We start from the raw sequence: 17,467 nt of genomic DNA on the forward strand, positions 1-17,467 counted from the left end.
GGCTCAAAACTTCCAAATTGTATTTATAATATAACATAATAATCCAACAAATGATCTTGGCAAAACCAGTTAACTTAATAACCCAAATATATCATCTCATTATTTAGCTATAAGACAACCATAAAATTCATTTACTTGTTATTCACCATATCACGTAATGATCATATATAACTTTGTCATTTATTGTCATATTGTATAGCCTAAAACATTTGATTATGTCAATTTTTCCTAACATCACAAAATAATAACCTTCATATTTATCACATGAACCTTTCTACACATCAATATACCACCAAGATTTCTTATGTTAATTTTCCAATTTCAATAAATTCCAACTCTACCATTCTCTAATCCTTTTTTTTTTTACATAAACATACCTAAATGCACATATCCAAGTAATTCTATTTCTTGGGCAACAAATTATCCCATAATAAGTAATCATGATGAAGTATATCCTTTTTGTTTCTCACATCCCTTATAATCAACATCTCATAAATAATCGAAATAATTGGAATCACCCAAGATAATTGAAATTCCACATTGATTGTTACCATACCATTCCCTTTTATTTGTCGTGCAAACTATATCAAGTAATTCAACATATAAATTGATAATTAAGTGGTTGTGCCATCTATCACTTTAAATGCCTATACATAAACAACCTGTAAAATCATTAAAAAAATTTCAACTCTTAATAAGATACATACACCATAATTCCAATCCAACAACTAATAACATTTCCAAATATCGGATCATTGCAACTATCGTACTTACATATTAGTCTTTTGTGGATTTGTTAAAAATATCTTTCAATCATTTTTGATTTCATACGTTCGAGCTTGAGAGCTTGTGATTTCTGCCACCACGACATGTGATCATACCCACTGAACATGCATGATATAATAAAGCATGAAACATAAAAAATTTCAAAACCATGCTCTGATACCATTTTGACACAACCCGTTCCGAATCACCCTAGTGGACCCGAAACGTGGCGTGCGTCGATAATAGATGTTGACTAGATGTCAAATTCATCACCAAGGCTCACTATGAGTTACTACAAGATATGCAATAAAATCAAATGTTTATAAAAACATAGTGCAATGGGCCCAAAACTTTACTTCGTGATTTAATCAAATTGACTCATATCTTTCAACATGTCGTATGGCTCTAACTTTGAAATCACCAAACTTCTCAAGCTATCAATGACCAATATTACCTGTAAAAATAATTTTAGAAAAATTTGAGTTGACAGCTCAGTGAGTGGAATAGTTCGAAAATAATCATAATTTCTCCTTTAGACATTTTTATCAAACATCGAGTTCATATCATTTAATATTTCACATGATAGCCTCATACAATTATAAAAAAAAGTGAGACATTCTCATAACACTATAAATATCATCTCTTAATCACAATATAGTCATCAGCTGATATCTATACTATCATCTCATCACATCACATGTGTTCCACAAAAAATGTACCCCCTGACTAAAATCTGATTTTAGCCCATCGGGCAAAACACTTTCGCCACGGGCCTTTGACCCCTTCCGTGAACGAAAGTGGGTCTCAAAGACTTCTGATAATCAATTATAGAATACGGTCAAGACCCCTCGGTAAGCTATATGTACATGGTCACGACCCCTTTATCCCCAGTCGACTCCTCAGTGTAGTATAGAACACGACCAAGGCCCCTCTGTGAACTAGAAGAAATATATAATCACGGGTACTTTTCTGGTCGATCTCAAAATCACATAATTCACAATGTACCGTATACAATATCTGAAAGTCCACATGCATCATAATAAAAAAATATTTCCATAATAACCATATAATTCAAACACATAATTGCACATACTTTGATAATATACTTAATTTATAAATACTTTAAAAATATTTATATTTTTTCACTCACAGAACTATGTTCGCAAAATTAATTCGGTTGGTAAGTTGTCCCGATGTTAGTATCGCCACCTGAAATATGATATGATTTTTAAATCAACAATTGATTATTTTAAGAAATTCAATAATTAAATAGGCAATGTCCAAACTTAATCATTTCACGTTTAAGCGATTTTCACAGTCTCTTTAATCGCGAAAATTAGTTTTTCTTTCACTTTACTCAATTTCATAGTTTATTATACTTAACCCCTTCAATAAAATTGAATTTAATCTAACAATCTAACAACTATAAAATTAAACATAACTTGACAATAAATAACATTATACTTACCTGTCAAAATTGAGGAATTCAAGTTTAATACCAGAAATCACTTATTTTTAAACCACCTTGTCGAAATTTCCTTTTCTTCTTCTTCTTCTTCTTCCTTTTTTCCCCCCTTTTCTTTCCTCTTTTCTCTTTCTTTTCTTTCTCCTTTTTCTTCCTCTTTCTCATTTTTTCCCCTTGCTTCTACTCTTTCCAGCTCTCTCTCTTACATCATATGAGAAATGGATATTAATTAACATGCCACCCGTCCAGCTCTCCCTCACTTGTGTGTATGTGTCATAAGTAAAAAAAAAAATGGGATATTAGTAAATAACTTGCCACTTGTACTCCCCCAACCCATTTTTACAATGGAAGTCCCTCTTCTTCAATTAAATATAATATTTAGTCAGTCAACTTCCATTAATCGAAAAGTAAATCCTCAAAATTAAATTTCATCCATCTTAAACCTTTAAATATTGTCAATTTTTAAAATAAACTCTCAAAAATAATTTGGTCAATTCAAGTCTCATTAAAATGATTTACCTCATTTAAGTCCTTATTTGACTTTGATTTTGACATTGACTAGTCAAACATTTGACTTTGAATAAATAGTATTGACCTTTGACTAATACGAAATGGGATGTAATAATTTTTGACCAAAAAGGATTGCAAAGGTAAGAGATGAGATCACTACTTTTCAACAATTGGACTCAGAATGCTATTCAGAAGCTTGGAAACGATATAAAGGGTTACTCCATCAATGCCTCTAACACGGATTGCAGGAGTGGCTTCAGGTGCAATACTTCTACATTGGTATGAACTCGATTAGCAGGGTTAATGAAGACTCGGCATGCAATGGTTTTATTACAAAAAGAACCGTGGACTAGGTCTACCAAATCATTGAGAACCTAGCATTCACTAGTGCATTTTATCCTATTGAAAGGACGAGTGGAAAAAAAGCTGTTGGGTATTCGAAGTTGATTCTTTGACAACAATTTCAGCACAATTTACATCACTAACATAGAAAGTAGATCGGATGAGTGCGACACAGATAGTGGGACTAAAATGCAAACATTGTGGAACCACAAAAGCCTTGATTGTAATGTAGGGCTACTTTTGTTTAAACATTAGATGATGTGAACTACACTCAAAATTTTCAGAGACAGCAACACAATCCAAATCCTAACACCTATTACCTAGGCTGGAGAAATCATCCAGGCTTTTAGTGGAGTAATAATCAGGGGGCTCAAACTGAACCACAGCATACTACACCGCCAAGTTTCCAACGGAATGAGAAGACATCTTCATTAGAAGACCTTGTGAATAAGTTGGGGGAGATCTCTACTCAACACTTGCAAAGAACAGACAAGACTTTGCAAGTTCAGAGAGCTTTCATCAACAATTTGAAAAATCAAATGGACAAATAGCAAAAGTACTCTCAGAAAGACAGAAAGGAGCACTGCCAAATGACACGAAGATAAATCCTAAACAGTAGGTAATGGTAGTAAAAATTGTGGAAAGTGAGGAGATTGAAGCAATCACCACATGCAATAGGGTTCAACTTCCAGAAATCATAGTCGAAAGATTGGTGAAAATAAATGAAAATGTACATTCCACAGATAAGGGGCAAGTGGATATTTTTAAATAGCCAGATAAGGTATTTCCATATCAAGAGTCAGAATACTACAGGTTAAGGCAACCGCTCCCATCAAACCTTGTACCTCACATTTCCTCAAAGATAGCAAAGAAGGAAGCTCGATGGTCAATTTGAAATTTTTGAAGATATGCTAAAGAAGCATTACATAAACATTCCATTCGTCGATGTAATCAGAGAGATCTTGATGTATGCAATGTTCCTGAGAGACATGATTTCTAAGAAAAAAAAGCTTCCAGACTGGGAGGAAGTGGCATTGATCAAGGAAAGCAGTGCGAGACTGTAAAATAAATTGCCACAAAAACTAAAGAGCCCAAGGAGTTTCACTTTACCCATTTCACAAGGCAAAAAATTTCATTTTAATGCTTTATGTGATACAGGTGCAAGTGTTAATCTAATGCCGGTGTCTACTTTCAGGAAACTAGGAGTTGGAGAAGTCCAAGGATTGAATGTGATGTTGCAACTACCAGATAGAAGCATCAGATACCCATGGGAAAAGGTTGAGGATGTGCTCATCAAGGTTAGAGAGCTGAAATTCCTGACAGACTTCCTTGTTATGGATCTCGAAGATGATCAAGAGATGCCAATAATCCTAGGTCGACCTTTCTTAACAACAAGCCGAACATTGATTGATATAGAGAAGGCAAACTTACAGTAAGGGTGGATAATGCACACGAAGTCTTTAAACTACATGACCAATCCAAGCAAAGAGCAAGCCTTGAGGAGGCTAAATTTGTTGTTGAAGAAGGTCAACAAGGCTCGAATGAGACAAAATCTAAACATCTAGGGAAACCTTGGACGAGAGAAGAATGAAGAGTTCGAGATTTGGAGGGCAAAAAGAGGATGAAAAGATGAAAATTGCAAGGAGTGTAAGGTTGCACAGTTCCAACATGAACTACCATGATCAATTCCTCCATATAGTCTAGCTAAAGACTATAAATTAAGCGCTTATTGAAAAGCAATCCAATTTTCTAACCCTTTTATTTATTTTGCTTTCTGTATCGCATTGCATATAGATTTATTTTGATTATTATTTTGCATTAGACTTAGACTATTTTAACTTTATAGGGTATTACCATCCTATTATGTTTCTCTTTCAACCCTTGAATTTATTGTTGGTTATTTTGATTGTTTGGGCTAAGTAACACATGTTCTGAGTTATTTGATTTTTAATGTTTAATTTGACCGTTATGTGTAGGAACATGATGTTGTGGAACACTCAAACCAACATAGACCAAAGAAAAAGTAGAATTGTCGAGCCATTACCCATGGTGTCTTCCACATTCAACATACAAATTCGGGGAATACCTTCTTTCTTTTCATCCATGTCCCCTTATATTCTTACTTTTGCTTTAGGACATTGATGACCATGTCGATTTTAAGTTTGGGGTAGGAAATACTTGGAGTATTTTTTATTTTCGTATGTTTTTGTGTTTTTGTTTGTTTATTTTGTGTTTTTGATTTAATATAAAAATATTTCTTTTCTTTTTTAATATGTTGTGTGCTTGTGTGGGTTAGATAGTCTGACCAAAAATGATAATTTGATTTAAGATTTGATGTTGATTTATGAACTGTGGATAGGATACATACTGGACTTATTGAAACTCAACCTTGTAGAATGTAATATTATATGCACACAAGAATTAAGTTTTATATCATGATGTAACAAGTTGATTCATATGCCGAATGGGTTGAAAAAAAATAAACATAGATGTCAAACCCAAATCACACTAAATTATTTACTCTTAGACCAAATTTAGCACAGTTTGGGGGTGATTTTATTGTTGTATGAAGATACGGATGTGAATGTAAATTCCTTGTGTGAAAAAACTTGTATGGATTGTCTTAGACTAATAAGAATAAATTGGACGAAAATCTTAAGTTGGAGGTTCATTTGCTTAAATAGGTGTGTGATAAGGGGCATTGCACTAATCAAAGCATATAATTCTTAAAACTTCTCTTTGAAATCTTTATAACTCGAGTAATTAAGCCTGCAAGGGTATTTTAAAATCTGGTGCCTTAAAATCATCGAATTTGGAATTATCGGTCTAAAACTAGATATAGGGATCAATTAGAAAGCAATCAGAGATGTAGTTACACAAATTCTCTTTGAAGCCTTTTGTTGCTTGGGTTATTAAGCGTGCAAGGATATCTCAAAACATGGTGCCCTAAAGTCACCTGACTTGGGAGTCATTGACCTAAAGCGTACTACATAGATCATCTAGAAAGTTTAAGGGAGAGAGTGCAATAAAATAAATAATATAATACTTTTGATAATCAGAAAAAATAAGTCACATAAGAAAAACAAAAGTACTAAATGCCTTGGCTAAGCCCTAACATTTGTTTAAGCGAATTTGACTTTCTATGAAAGATAATTCTAGTCAATCCTTGAGGATTGAAGCAATCAAATAATTAGAGAATTCTTGTTCATTGATGTGTTGACTTGCAACTTGTGATGTTCGCCTAAACTAGAGATGGTATGGATAGTAACAATTAATTCAACCTTAGACTACACACTGAGAACGAGCGAAAAGAAAAATAATTGGTGGTTCATAAATCATGCAAGAGATGAAAGGATATATTTGATCACAGAGGGTCGGGAATTGGAACAACTTGTGTATTCATGATTGATTACTTAATTCTTCACACTCTCACGTCAATTTTACAGTTGAAAAGTGGACATTGACTTTGGTATTGTAACCTTGAAACTGTTCATAGATTTAATATCATAATTTCAAATCAAGAGGTATAAAGTCAAATTATTTAACCAAAACATTTTGTACGTTTGTGTGTTTGTTAAGTTAGGTTATGATTTTGTTTGAGGACAAACAAATGTTTAAATTTGGAGGGTATTTGATGAGTACATTTTATACACTTATTTGGACTTTAAAATATTGACATTTAATAGTTCTTTAAGCAATTACAACCTAATTTCTTATATATTTCGTTTACTAGGTAAAAGTTGATGGCTGGAAGTTGACTTGGAAGAAAGAGACGAAAAGGGCTAAAAATAGCGTAGTACAAAATTTGAAGACCAGATTGCAAATATCCAAATGTTGATTTGGACCACAATAGATACTTTGAAAATTGATATGAGCCAATTGGATACAATTAAAAGTAAAAAAGGAATGGAATATAATCAGAATATTACTATAAATCGACTTCCAGTGACATAAGATATCTTCTAGATTTTTAGTCAAAGATTGAGACACATTTTTGGCATAGAAAATATCCGAATTGAAAAAATTATAGCCCTTGGAGTTAGCTTTCCAATGAATTTTAAATCAATTCAATCGAATATCGAGAGACAAAGTTATGATCAAAATACTAACTAGTGTGCAGAGACCAAAAAAATCCGCTTGCAAAGTAACTTTCCTTATTCAATTGGAAATCTTTTAGAAACCAATTTGGAAGTGATTTATAACCAATTTTTGGCTCCTACAAATACTTATCAGCAGAATACATTAAGGGAAATTGCAAGAATTCAATCAATTAAAGATTTAAACTTGGTTTTTAGGCAAAGAAAAGAGGGCACAAGTGGCGATTCATCAGAAAACCATTGAAGAGATTCAAAATTCATCTTCATCTTCATCTTCATCTTCATCTTCTCAATTTATCAAAAATTCGGGTTATGTTTTTTCTCTTGAATATAATTTCTTATAATTTCAATATGTTAGGCTAATTTTATACATTGCTAAGATAAGATGAATCATTGTTATATACTTTTAGTTTTTAATTAATTATTTTGACTTTAATTTGGTTTGATTTGTGAATGTTTATCGTTTTTATCATTTTTTTTTCAATTGCTTGATCACCAATTGAATTGTTAGTGGATTTTATTGTTATCAAGAGAGACAATAGGATTTAAGCAAAATATAATAAATATTGTAAGGTTCGATAAAAAAATAAAGATATATATGCTTTATATGGTTTCAATAGGTGTTCTAACACTTGTTAATGTATTTATCATGTTTGCATCTTTCATCAAGAGATGGAAAGGTCACGAGGGGAATTGATTTGATCACTTCCGAGAGAGGCTTTCAATTAAATTAGGAATATTGATCAACATAGATGATTTTAAAATGTCAATTTAATTGTTACACAAAAAGTGGAATAACAAGAAGGATTCGATATTTTAGCAATACTTTCACATATTTGACAAAACACATTAGTTGCTTTGTAGTTTAATTGATAATTTATATATTAGTTAGAAAAATTACAGCAACTTGTTTAATATTCGATTAAAGTTGTAGTTAATTTTAATTTGATCAATACATAGTCTTCGTAGGTTCGACACTTTATTTACTACTTTATTACTTGTTCAAGATCTCATTCATTTGCGGGAAATTAGATGATCAATTATAGACAAATTTTTTTTATTTGGATTGGTTTTAATGATTTACGAACAACCTTGGTTCCTAACAAGTTCACTATTATTAAGAACAAGATTTAACAGTGTGAAGATACATGCCTCCACATTAATCCCTCGTAAACAGAATCAATGTGAATAGGCCACTATACACAGTTGGATTAGGTGTTAGCTTGGATCTAATAGTTATGCATGAATTGAGAATAAACTACACACAAAAATGTTGATTTTTATTGATGAATTGATAATCTAATGGTTTAGTGAGGTGGATGTGCATAAACCATATTGTCATGGACAATTGATAAACGTTTATGTAATTGAACATGGGTATCAACTTGTGGAATCAAACAAATTTCACACACAAATTGTTAGGAAATTAGGCGGAAGGAGAAGTTGACCCAAGGGTCTCGATTCAAGAAGTTGTCGCGTAAATAAAATAAAACATTTTTGTTTTAAAGAAAGAAATAGAAATGACAATTCGAACTGTCAAAATCGAAAATAGCAGTTAATCGAATCGAATGGTGTGAAAAAATCGAAACGATGGCTCAATGTGGTGGATATGATATTTGATTTTAATGTCCCGATTTAGGGTGAGACGGGTGTGGTATTTACTTCGTCGTCCCGCCTCGAACCGATTACCTATTAAAAAAAATCGACTATTGGGCTTTCCATTATTCTTTTTATGATTTTGTCCAGCCCTAGATTAAATATGAATTGAGGTTGAAGCTTTTAAATTATTGAGTGGAAATCAAGTTCGATGCACAATGATCAAGGGGCAAGGATATTGTTTAGTATTATTAATATTGTCTGTTAAATTCGGATTTTGCATTTGGGAATTTGGATATTATTTCCATTTTCATTTGGGATATTGTTTGCAAAATTAGCTTAATATTGTTTTTTATTTTCATTGACTTTTTTCATAATTTTTTTTTTCTAATTTCTCGTCTAAACCTATAAAAATAATTTATTTTTATGGTTATTAATCGCTTGAACCGAACCAACTTAAGTGGTTATGGTGCGATTATGATATGACTAAAAAATTGATAGTTCGATGATGATTTTAACCGTTGCCAACTCTAAAAAGAAATGGGAAAAAAATGTGTATTTTCAAGACTCACTCTCTCTCGCTTTATTTTTTATTTTTGGGCGTGTGTGCTCTCTCTTCCCGACCGTTTTCATCAATCATCATATGTACATAAAAATCAAAGCAGTATTACTGGATAACATTCCACACACGTAGAGGCAACCCGAGCTACATCCATTTCTATGGCTTCCATTCACTCTTAAACCAATTTATTTCCTTCTTGCCCATTATTCTCTTCCCACAAAAGTAATACCCCGACAGTTTCATTTTCCATTTCTTACTATCGAATTTTCCTTTTCAATCTTCCCCAAATACTCCTGGCTTCAAGGAAATTGGAAAAAATCGAAGCTGAATTTGAATTCAGAACCTCTAATGGCTTTATCATCAACGAATCCTTTACTGTCCTCCAACATTTTTGGCACCAAAATTTTTATTTCTCCGCCTACACCTAAAACCGTTCCAAGAAAATTCCTCGTACAAGATTCGATTTTTAACAAGAATTCGAAATCTTTCAAGAATATTCAATCACATACCACTTTAGCTGCTTTACTGTTTTCTTCAATTACTCCACAAGCCTTGGCAGTAGATGATGCCACCCCTCCTGCGGCTGCGCCGCCTGTTCTTCAAGCTGAGGCGCCCAAGCCTGGTCCATCGTCGCCCTTTTCTCAGAATCTTGTTTTGACAGCCCCAAAGCCACAGGCCCAGTCGACTTCTGATCTCCCTGACGGATCCAATTGGCGTTATAGTGAGTTCTTGAATGCAGTCAAGAAGGGGAAGGTTGAGAGGGTGAGGTTCAGCAAAGACGGAAGTGCCCTTCAGCTCACAGCAGTGGATGGCCGTAGGGCTACTGTTACTGTGCCCAATGACCCGGATTTAATTGACATTTTGGCTATGAATGGTGTTGATATTTCGGTTTCTGAGGGTGATTCTGGAAATGGATTGTTTAGTTTTATTGGGAATTTGATCTTCCCGTTCATTGCCTTTGCTGGACTTTTCTTTTTGTTCAGGCGGGCACAGGGTGGGCCAGGTGGACCTGGAGGTCTAGGAGGGCCGATGGATTTTGGCCGGTCGAAGTCTAAGTTCCAGGAGGTGCCGGAGACTGGTATCACATTTGCTGATGTTGCTGGGGCTGATCAAGCAAAATTGGAGTTGCAAGAAGTGGTTGATTTCTTGAAAAATCCCGATAAGTACACCGCTCTGGGTGCGAAAATTCCAAAAGGGTGTCTTTTGGTTGGTCCACCTGGTACCGGGAAAACCCTTTTGGCCAGGGCTGTTGCCGGTGAGGCTGGGGTGCCATTCTTTTCATGTGCAGCCTCAGAGTTTGTGGAATTGTTTGTAGGCGTGGGAGCTTCAAGAGTGAGGGATTTGTTCGAGAAAGCAAAGTCAAAAGCGCCTTGCATTGTGTTCATTGATGAGATTGATGCTGTTGGGAGGCAGAGAGGGGCAGGACTTGGAGGTGGGAATGATGAAAGAGAGCAGACTATCAATCAGCTCTTGACTGAAATGGATGGGTTCTCAGGGAATTCAGGTGTTATAGTGTTGGCAGCAACTAACCGCCCAGATGTTCTTGATGCGGCATTGTTAAGGCCTGGAAGGTTTGATCGGCAGGTCACTGTGGACAGGCCTGATGTTGCTGGTAGAGTCAAGATTCTTCAGGTTATCAAGCTTTATTCCCTAAATATTTAGTATCTTCATGCTATTGATTCAAACGCAGTCTATTTTCATGGAGTTAATTATGGATGCCATTGGTATTATCTGAAATATTGTTATATATGCAAGAAAAAACTGCAAATTTTAAGTAAATTGAATCCATGTTTGACAAAATCCTAGCATGATGCCTGTATGTTTGTGAACGGTTAGGAGCATACCTTGCTTTGCCTAATTTTATCTGCTATGTGAAATTAAAGATGGCAGGATTTGCTATTACAGTATTACCTGTGTTCTGACTCAGGGAAGCCACTTATAAAAAATTGGCATGCTAATTATATTATTTTTAGCAATTAGGGGAGGATTCCATTATTCAACTGCCACATCCACATATTAACTAGACCTGTTTATTCTATCCACCTAAATTCAAATTTTGAGTTAATGCACTAGAGATGATTGTGTGGTACACTTATATTCGGTAAGTTAATGCACCAGTTATCTTTGGTATGATAGGTGCATTCCAGAGGTAAGGCTCTTGCGAAAGATGTTGACTTTGAAAAGATTGCAAGGAGAACACCAGGTTTCACCGGGGCAGATTTGCAAAATCTGATGAATGAAGCGGCCATCCTTGCAGCACGCCGCGATCTTAAGGAGATAAGCAAAGATGAGATATCTGATGCCCTTGAGAGAATAATTGCTGGACCAGAGAAGAAAAATGCAGTTGTCTCTGATGAAAAGAAGAGGCTGGTTGCTTATCATGGTATATAAAGACATTGAACTTCAATATGCAGCAAGGCTGTCTTGCTATTTATTGGCCTTCTAACTGCAGTGTTTGAATTTCATTACAGAGGCTGGTCATGCTTTAGTTGGTGCTCTTATGCCAGAATATGATCCAGTCGCAAAGATCTCCATCATTCCTCGTGGCCAAGCTGGTGGCCTGACCTTTTTTGCTCCGAGTGAAGAGAGGCTAGAGTCAGGGTTGTACAGTAGAAGCTACCTAGAGAATCAGATGGCTGTCGCTCTGGGTGGAAGGTCAGTTGGCATTTTCCCAGTCTTTGATAAAATGTGCGTGATTTAATATACAAATTTTCTCCCTGAATCTGGATTACATGTACTAAGAATAACTTAATTGCAAGTTTGGGAGGGAGTATAGGAAAGTAGTGAACAGTATTGTACAGAAGTTAAATCTTGTTTGCTATACTGTTCAGTTCTATCGATTTTTACAAACCAAACATCCACTAATTTGTTGATTATTGCTCATAATTAGTATGTCAAAGTTTGCTTACTGCTTGAAATGTCCATGGAGATTGCCTTGCTGTATGTAGATGATGTATTTTTCTTCCTTTCTTTGTCCACATATGATTATGCTCGACAAGAAATGAACAATTATGCTGATAAATTTGGATGAGAAAATGCAGAAAATTATCGTGTTGTTCTTCAGTCATTTCGTGGTTCCTTGCACGTTACCTAAATCTCGTTCCTCACCCTGTTTTTCATTCAGAGTTGCAGAAGAGGTTATATTTGGATCGGACAATGTAACAACTGGGGCATCAAATGACTTTATGCAAGTTTCGAGGGTGGCTAGGCAGATGGTCGAGAGATTTGGGTTCAGCAAAAAGATCGGACAAGTAGCCATCGGTGGACCTGGTGGAAATCCCTTCCTTGGTCAGCAGGTACTTTTTATGCTGCTCATTGTTGGATCCTGTGGAACCTAATTATATTGTAACCCTTCTTTCTTATAGTTAAAATCTTGAGCGTACGGAGGCTTAACTTCTATATAAATCTGTTCCTTCTTTTTTTTTTTTTCCCCTGATTTCTTCTTTATTTATCATTACTCCAGGAGTCAAGGAATAAGGTTTAATCCATAATACGTCTCTATAATATTTCCATTGATCTCGTAATTAAATTTGTTATTAAAGCTGAGTCGCCATCTGCAGATGTCGACCCAGAAAGACTACTCCATGGCAACTGCTGATGTTGTCGATGCAGAAGTGAGAGAGTTGGTAGAGACAGCATATACAAGGGCCAAGCAAATAATGACTACGCACATTGACATTCTACACGAACTCGCTCAACTGCTAATCGAGAAAGAAACTGTTGATGGAGAAGAGTTTATGAGCCTTTTCATTGATGGCAAGGCTGAACTATACGTCGGCTAATCATGTTTAGAATCATATTTTGAAAACTCTGTAGTGTTTGTATATTACGTTTTCCATGTTGATGTATACATTAAAAAAGTAACTGATTATTCTACGAATTTGAGTTGAAAATCGTATCATGAACATAGACTTTGAGCATGTACTTTTCCTACTATAGATCACACCTGTCTATAAAAACTGGACCCTTTGAAAGGTAAAAGATGTGATTGTCCATGAAAATGATATCAGGAATCAATTGCGGTGCTTCAGTCATCAATGGTTCTCCGTTGATGTCGCTCACAAAATTTTATTTAATTTAGTAGTTAGAAATTTTTGACCGATAAGTTTGATATCTTTTTGTTTTTTTCTTGTAATATTATCGTACTGAGAGGTTATTTATTTTAACTTTAATTTCGTTCTCAATATTTTTTCTTTTCTTTTTTCTTTTTTTTTTTTTTTTGAAAAAAATATTTTGTTGAATTATTTGCATTTAATGTTAGTAACTGAAAAATCATTCGTAATCTTTATTTTTATATATTCTTAATTACTGATAGAATTTTTAAAGAAAAAATTGAAAAATGTAAATTTTGGGGCCTTAATAAACTAAGTCCATGTTTGATGGGCTTAAAATGAGATTTTTGTTGGGAAAAAATCATAATTCAGGTGTATAATTTACACCAATTCAAAAATGAGATGTATAGTTTAAAAATTCAAAATTCAAATATACGTGTGTGTGATTAAAAATATTTATTAATTAAATATAATAAAATCACAGTTATACAATTAATGGTTACATATACATGATTATAGGTCACAACTTTTTTACTGGTCACATATTGTAAAATTAATTGGTCACAGATTATTTTGAGGTCACAAATCAAAATTTTTATAGGTCACAGTTTATTTCATTAGTTACAAATAAAAAAAAATATATATAGGTCACGATTTACTATCGATCACAAATTTTCAAATTGTTGGTCATAAATTATATTTCAGTCACAAGTTATCAAAATTTAAGATCATAGTTTAATACTTGGTCACATATATCCAAATAATCGGTTTATATTCACCTGCAACCGCCCTAGCCGCCACCACCATCATCTGACACCACCACCATCAACACCTTCACCTGTACTTCCAACAAAAACCACCTAAAACCCCCCAACAACACTAAAACCACCCCCAAACCACCACTACCACACCCCGACGCCATTATTATTGAAAACCACAGCAGTCCCAAACCACTACTACCACCACCACAAGTAGCATCAACACCACCACTACACCACGACGCCTCCATCGTCAAAATTCATAATAGCCCCAAACCACCACTACCAGCACCAGAAGCAGCCTCCACCACCACACTCTGACGTCGCCATTGCTGAAAATCACACCAGAAATAAAAACGACCAAAGTTTTAACATCACGACGCTCACTTCGTGGCAAGGAGTCTCCACCACAACCACACCCTAACGTCGCCACCGCTAAAAATCATAACAGTCTCAAACCACCACTACTACGACCATACCTCGACGCTACCACGAGTGAAAACCATAGCAGCACCAAACTACTACTACCACCACCACACCCTGATGCCGCCACACTTGTTGTTGTGACGGCCACATTGGAGAGAAAAGGAGGCGTCACCATCGGTGGTGGTGATTGGCAGGGACACAATGAAGTTAGAGAGAGGCGAGAGAAGTGAGAGAAGGAAGATAGATGAAAACTATTAGAGTTTGGGAGTTAAATTTGGATATTTAATTATTATATCAATACCTGATTTTTGCATAATGAAACTTGATCCCTAGTTTTTGAATTGTGATCCTTAAATCCCAACTATTATGTAATTTTCACATTTTTTTATAGATTTGATAAAAGTCATTAAAATATGGGATTGAAAAGTTATGAATTCTATTATATATGTAGTTAACTGTAATTTAGATTTTAATTCCACCAAACATGCGCTAATTGTCTTGGTGACTCGTAATGATTGAGCTGACTCTGTTGCACGCATATCCACACGGGGAGATGAGAAAAACAGACGATTAAAAATGAACATAAGGCAAAAAGCAACCCGAATGTTCAATTTTGCGTTATACAAATTTGACTATAGAAAGTAGGACACTTGTATACAAATCGCGCTACAATTTTTAATATTTAGACTGAATTTTATCTACATGAAAAGTTCAAAATCTTTGCACATTATCACATTTATGTCTCAATCTTTTTTCTTCTCATTCTTATTTTGAAATTATCATAAATTGTTCTTGTTTATGATTTCTCTACAAAATTTTATTTAAGAGTAAAAAAACTCATTTTGTCCACTGTATTTTTAAATAAATAAATAATAACAAAAAAATAATAATACAAAAATGCGATTAAATATTTGACTTTCATTTTAAAACATTATATTAGCAGTTTTGAACGAAAATCACGATTATGGACAAAATTTTCTAATCAATGAATTATTAAAAATAAGAATGTGATGAAGAAAAAAAACAAAGCACACTTGCGCTTCATGTTCTGGGACTATCGGGGGAGTGAAGAGATTGCCCTTAAGAATATAAATGGGATAATGGATAAAAGTTAATAACATTTAATATTTAAAATATAGTGTATTTATTAAAAACAAATGTGATGTGTATATAATCACCCTTTTTTAATTCTCCTTCAATTGATCCTTCTTTAAAAATTCTCAAAATTGTTTCCTTAATATTTGTGTAGATGAGGAGTTGCGGTTGTGTTACTGGTGGCAATACTAGTGGCGAGATCATTAGTTAAAAATTCAAATGATCATTGAATTTTGTAATATAATTTTTAGTTGTTTATTGAACTTTAAAATTTTTTCGAATTTTCATTTAATTTATGAGATCGTTATATCATTGACTATTAAACTTTAAAAAAATTTCGGATGATCGCCAAATTTTCAAATCGTTAAGATATTTAACTTTGAAAGTTTTTTGGATGATCAGAAACTTATCAAATCATTATCCCATTCACCACTAAATGACTCATACTTAAAAATTCGATGGATTCGCTAATGTGAGAAACAATGTGCTGATATGGCACATAATTATAATTAGTTGATGACAAATCAACTAAAAACTCACTTTCATTTATTAAAAGCAATGGCGGCCCTAACTATAGGCGAGATGGGCGATCGCCTAAAGCCCCACTTAAATGAGGACTCCAAATTATGTAAGGTTAATTGGTTGACGAAAAACAAAAATTAAATTTCTGAAATTCTTTAAAATAGAATTATTAATATACAAACACAAGAAATTAATAAAAATTGAAAATACAAAAATCTTCATAAAAACATATAAATGGTATAAAGCTTATCACTTACATTTATTTATCATATAAATATATCACAAACATTACTCTCTCTAAGTAATTTGACCATTTATCGTCCAAACATCCATTTTCTTTCCTTAACAAAACAAAAATGTCTCTTTGTCTCTTCAAATTCTATGTCCAACAGTAACCTATCATAATTTTTTTTTTTTCAAACCAACAAAAAATGAATTATCTCATGTGGACTTAAAATTTTGAAAATTCAATGTAATAGATTGGTCTAGTATAACTAAGTAGCCTTACAAGTTTTTCAATTTATCATTTATCTACAAAACATATATTACAAAGTTTATAGGTTGTTATTATTATTGTTTTGCTTTAATATCGTGATAATAACATTTTAGATGCTTGTTAAAGGTACTTTGAATTTAATAATTCTTTGTCCGCGTTCATACTTCTCAGTTTTAAATTAATTTAGTATGAATTAATATAAAATTAGGAGCTCATTTGTCTTTTATCGTCATTTTCATTATTTTGTTATACAATATCTCGCAGTCAACATTATTTGATTTTGTACATAAATCAAACAAATGCATATTAAATTTTGTTTTAAATAGTTGTAGTGAGAAAATGATTAAAGTAACGAACAATCCCCTTTGCCATTGCATTATAATTTAATTTATCAAACTTCAACTATAATTTGTATTGCATGTTAACTTTTGACATTTCGTTATTTTCCTCTTCAAATTCTGGGGTTTAGTTGTCTGTATTAGATTCTTCATGAGTATATTAAAACTCTCTATAGGAAGGCTCAAGTAAAAATGCGATGATTTTTCTTCAATAGGGTCCCGTATTTAAAGTTGGCATAAGACTTCCAAAATATCAGGGCCGGCCCTAATTAAAAGTTGTTTCGCGCGTGTTAATTCGCTAACAATTAAAGAGGATCAGACGATTGTGTAAGGGACGAAACCTCTTGAGACAAAGTCCCAAAAAGGGGTGTTCCTTTTATTGGCGATGAACTTTACAATTGGAAACGGAAAACAACGTGCCTCCAAGGGGCGCAAGCACACGA

General features: G+C 33.8%; 1 protein-coding gene across 1 annotated transcript; it reads left to right on the forward strand.

The window, feature by feature from the left end:
* Nucleotides 1–9,443: 9,443 nt before the first annotated feature.
* Nucleotides 9,444–13,244, forward strand: LOC111393879 (ATP-dependent zinc metalloprotease FTSH, chloroplastic). The gene is made up of 5 exons (XM_023019644.1): nt 9,444–10,969; nt 11,474–11,720; nt 11,809–11,992; nt 12,462–12,633; nt 12,898–13,244. Exons 1-5 carry the CDS (start codon nt 9,686–9,688, stop codon nt 13,117–13,119), a joined length of 2,109 nt encoding a protein of 702 aa, XP_022875412.1. The 5' UTR covers nt 9,444–9,685; the 3' UTR covers nt 13,120–13,244.
* The last annotated feature ends 4,223 nt before the right edge of the window (nt 13,245–17,467 follow it).

This window comes from Olea europaea, chromosome 4 (assembly GCF_002742605.1).
Source record: "Olea europaea var. sylvestris chromosome 4, O_europaea_v1, whole genome shotgun sequence".
Taxonomy (NCBI): Eukaryota; Viridiplantae; Streptophyta; class Magnoliopsida; order Lamiales; family Oleaceae; genus Olea; species Olea europaea.

Excerpts from the sequence above, each read along its gene's own strand:
- LOC111393879 (XM_023019644.1), top strand. The coding sequence starts at position 9,686 with ATGGCTTTATCATCAACGAATCCTTTACTGTCCTCCAACATTTTTGGC. Across the intron at positions 10,970-11,473 it reads GTAGAGTCAAGATTCTTCAG|GTGCATTCCAGAGGTAAGGC; the intron begins GTTATCAAGCTT and ends TTGGTATGATAG. Across the intron at positions 11,993-12,461 it reads GCTGTCGCTCTGGGTGGAAG|AGTTGCAGAAGAGGTTATAT; the intron begins GTCAGTTGGCAT and ends TTTTTCATTCAG.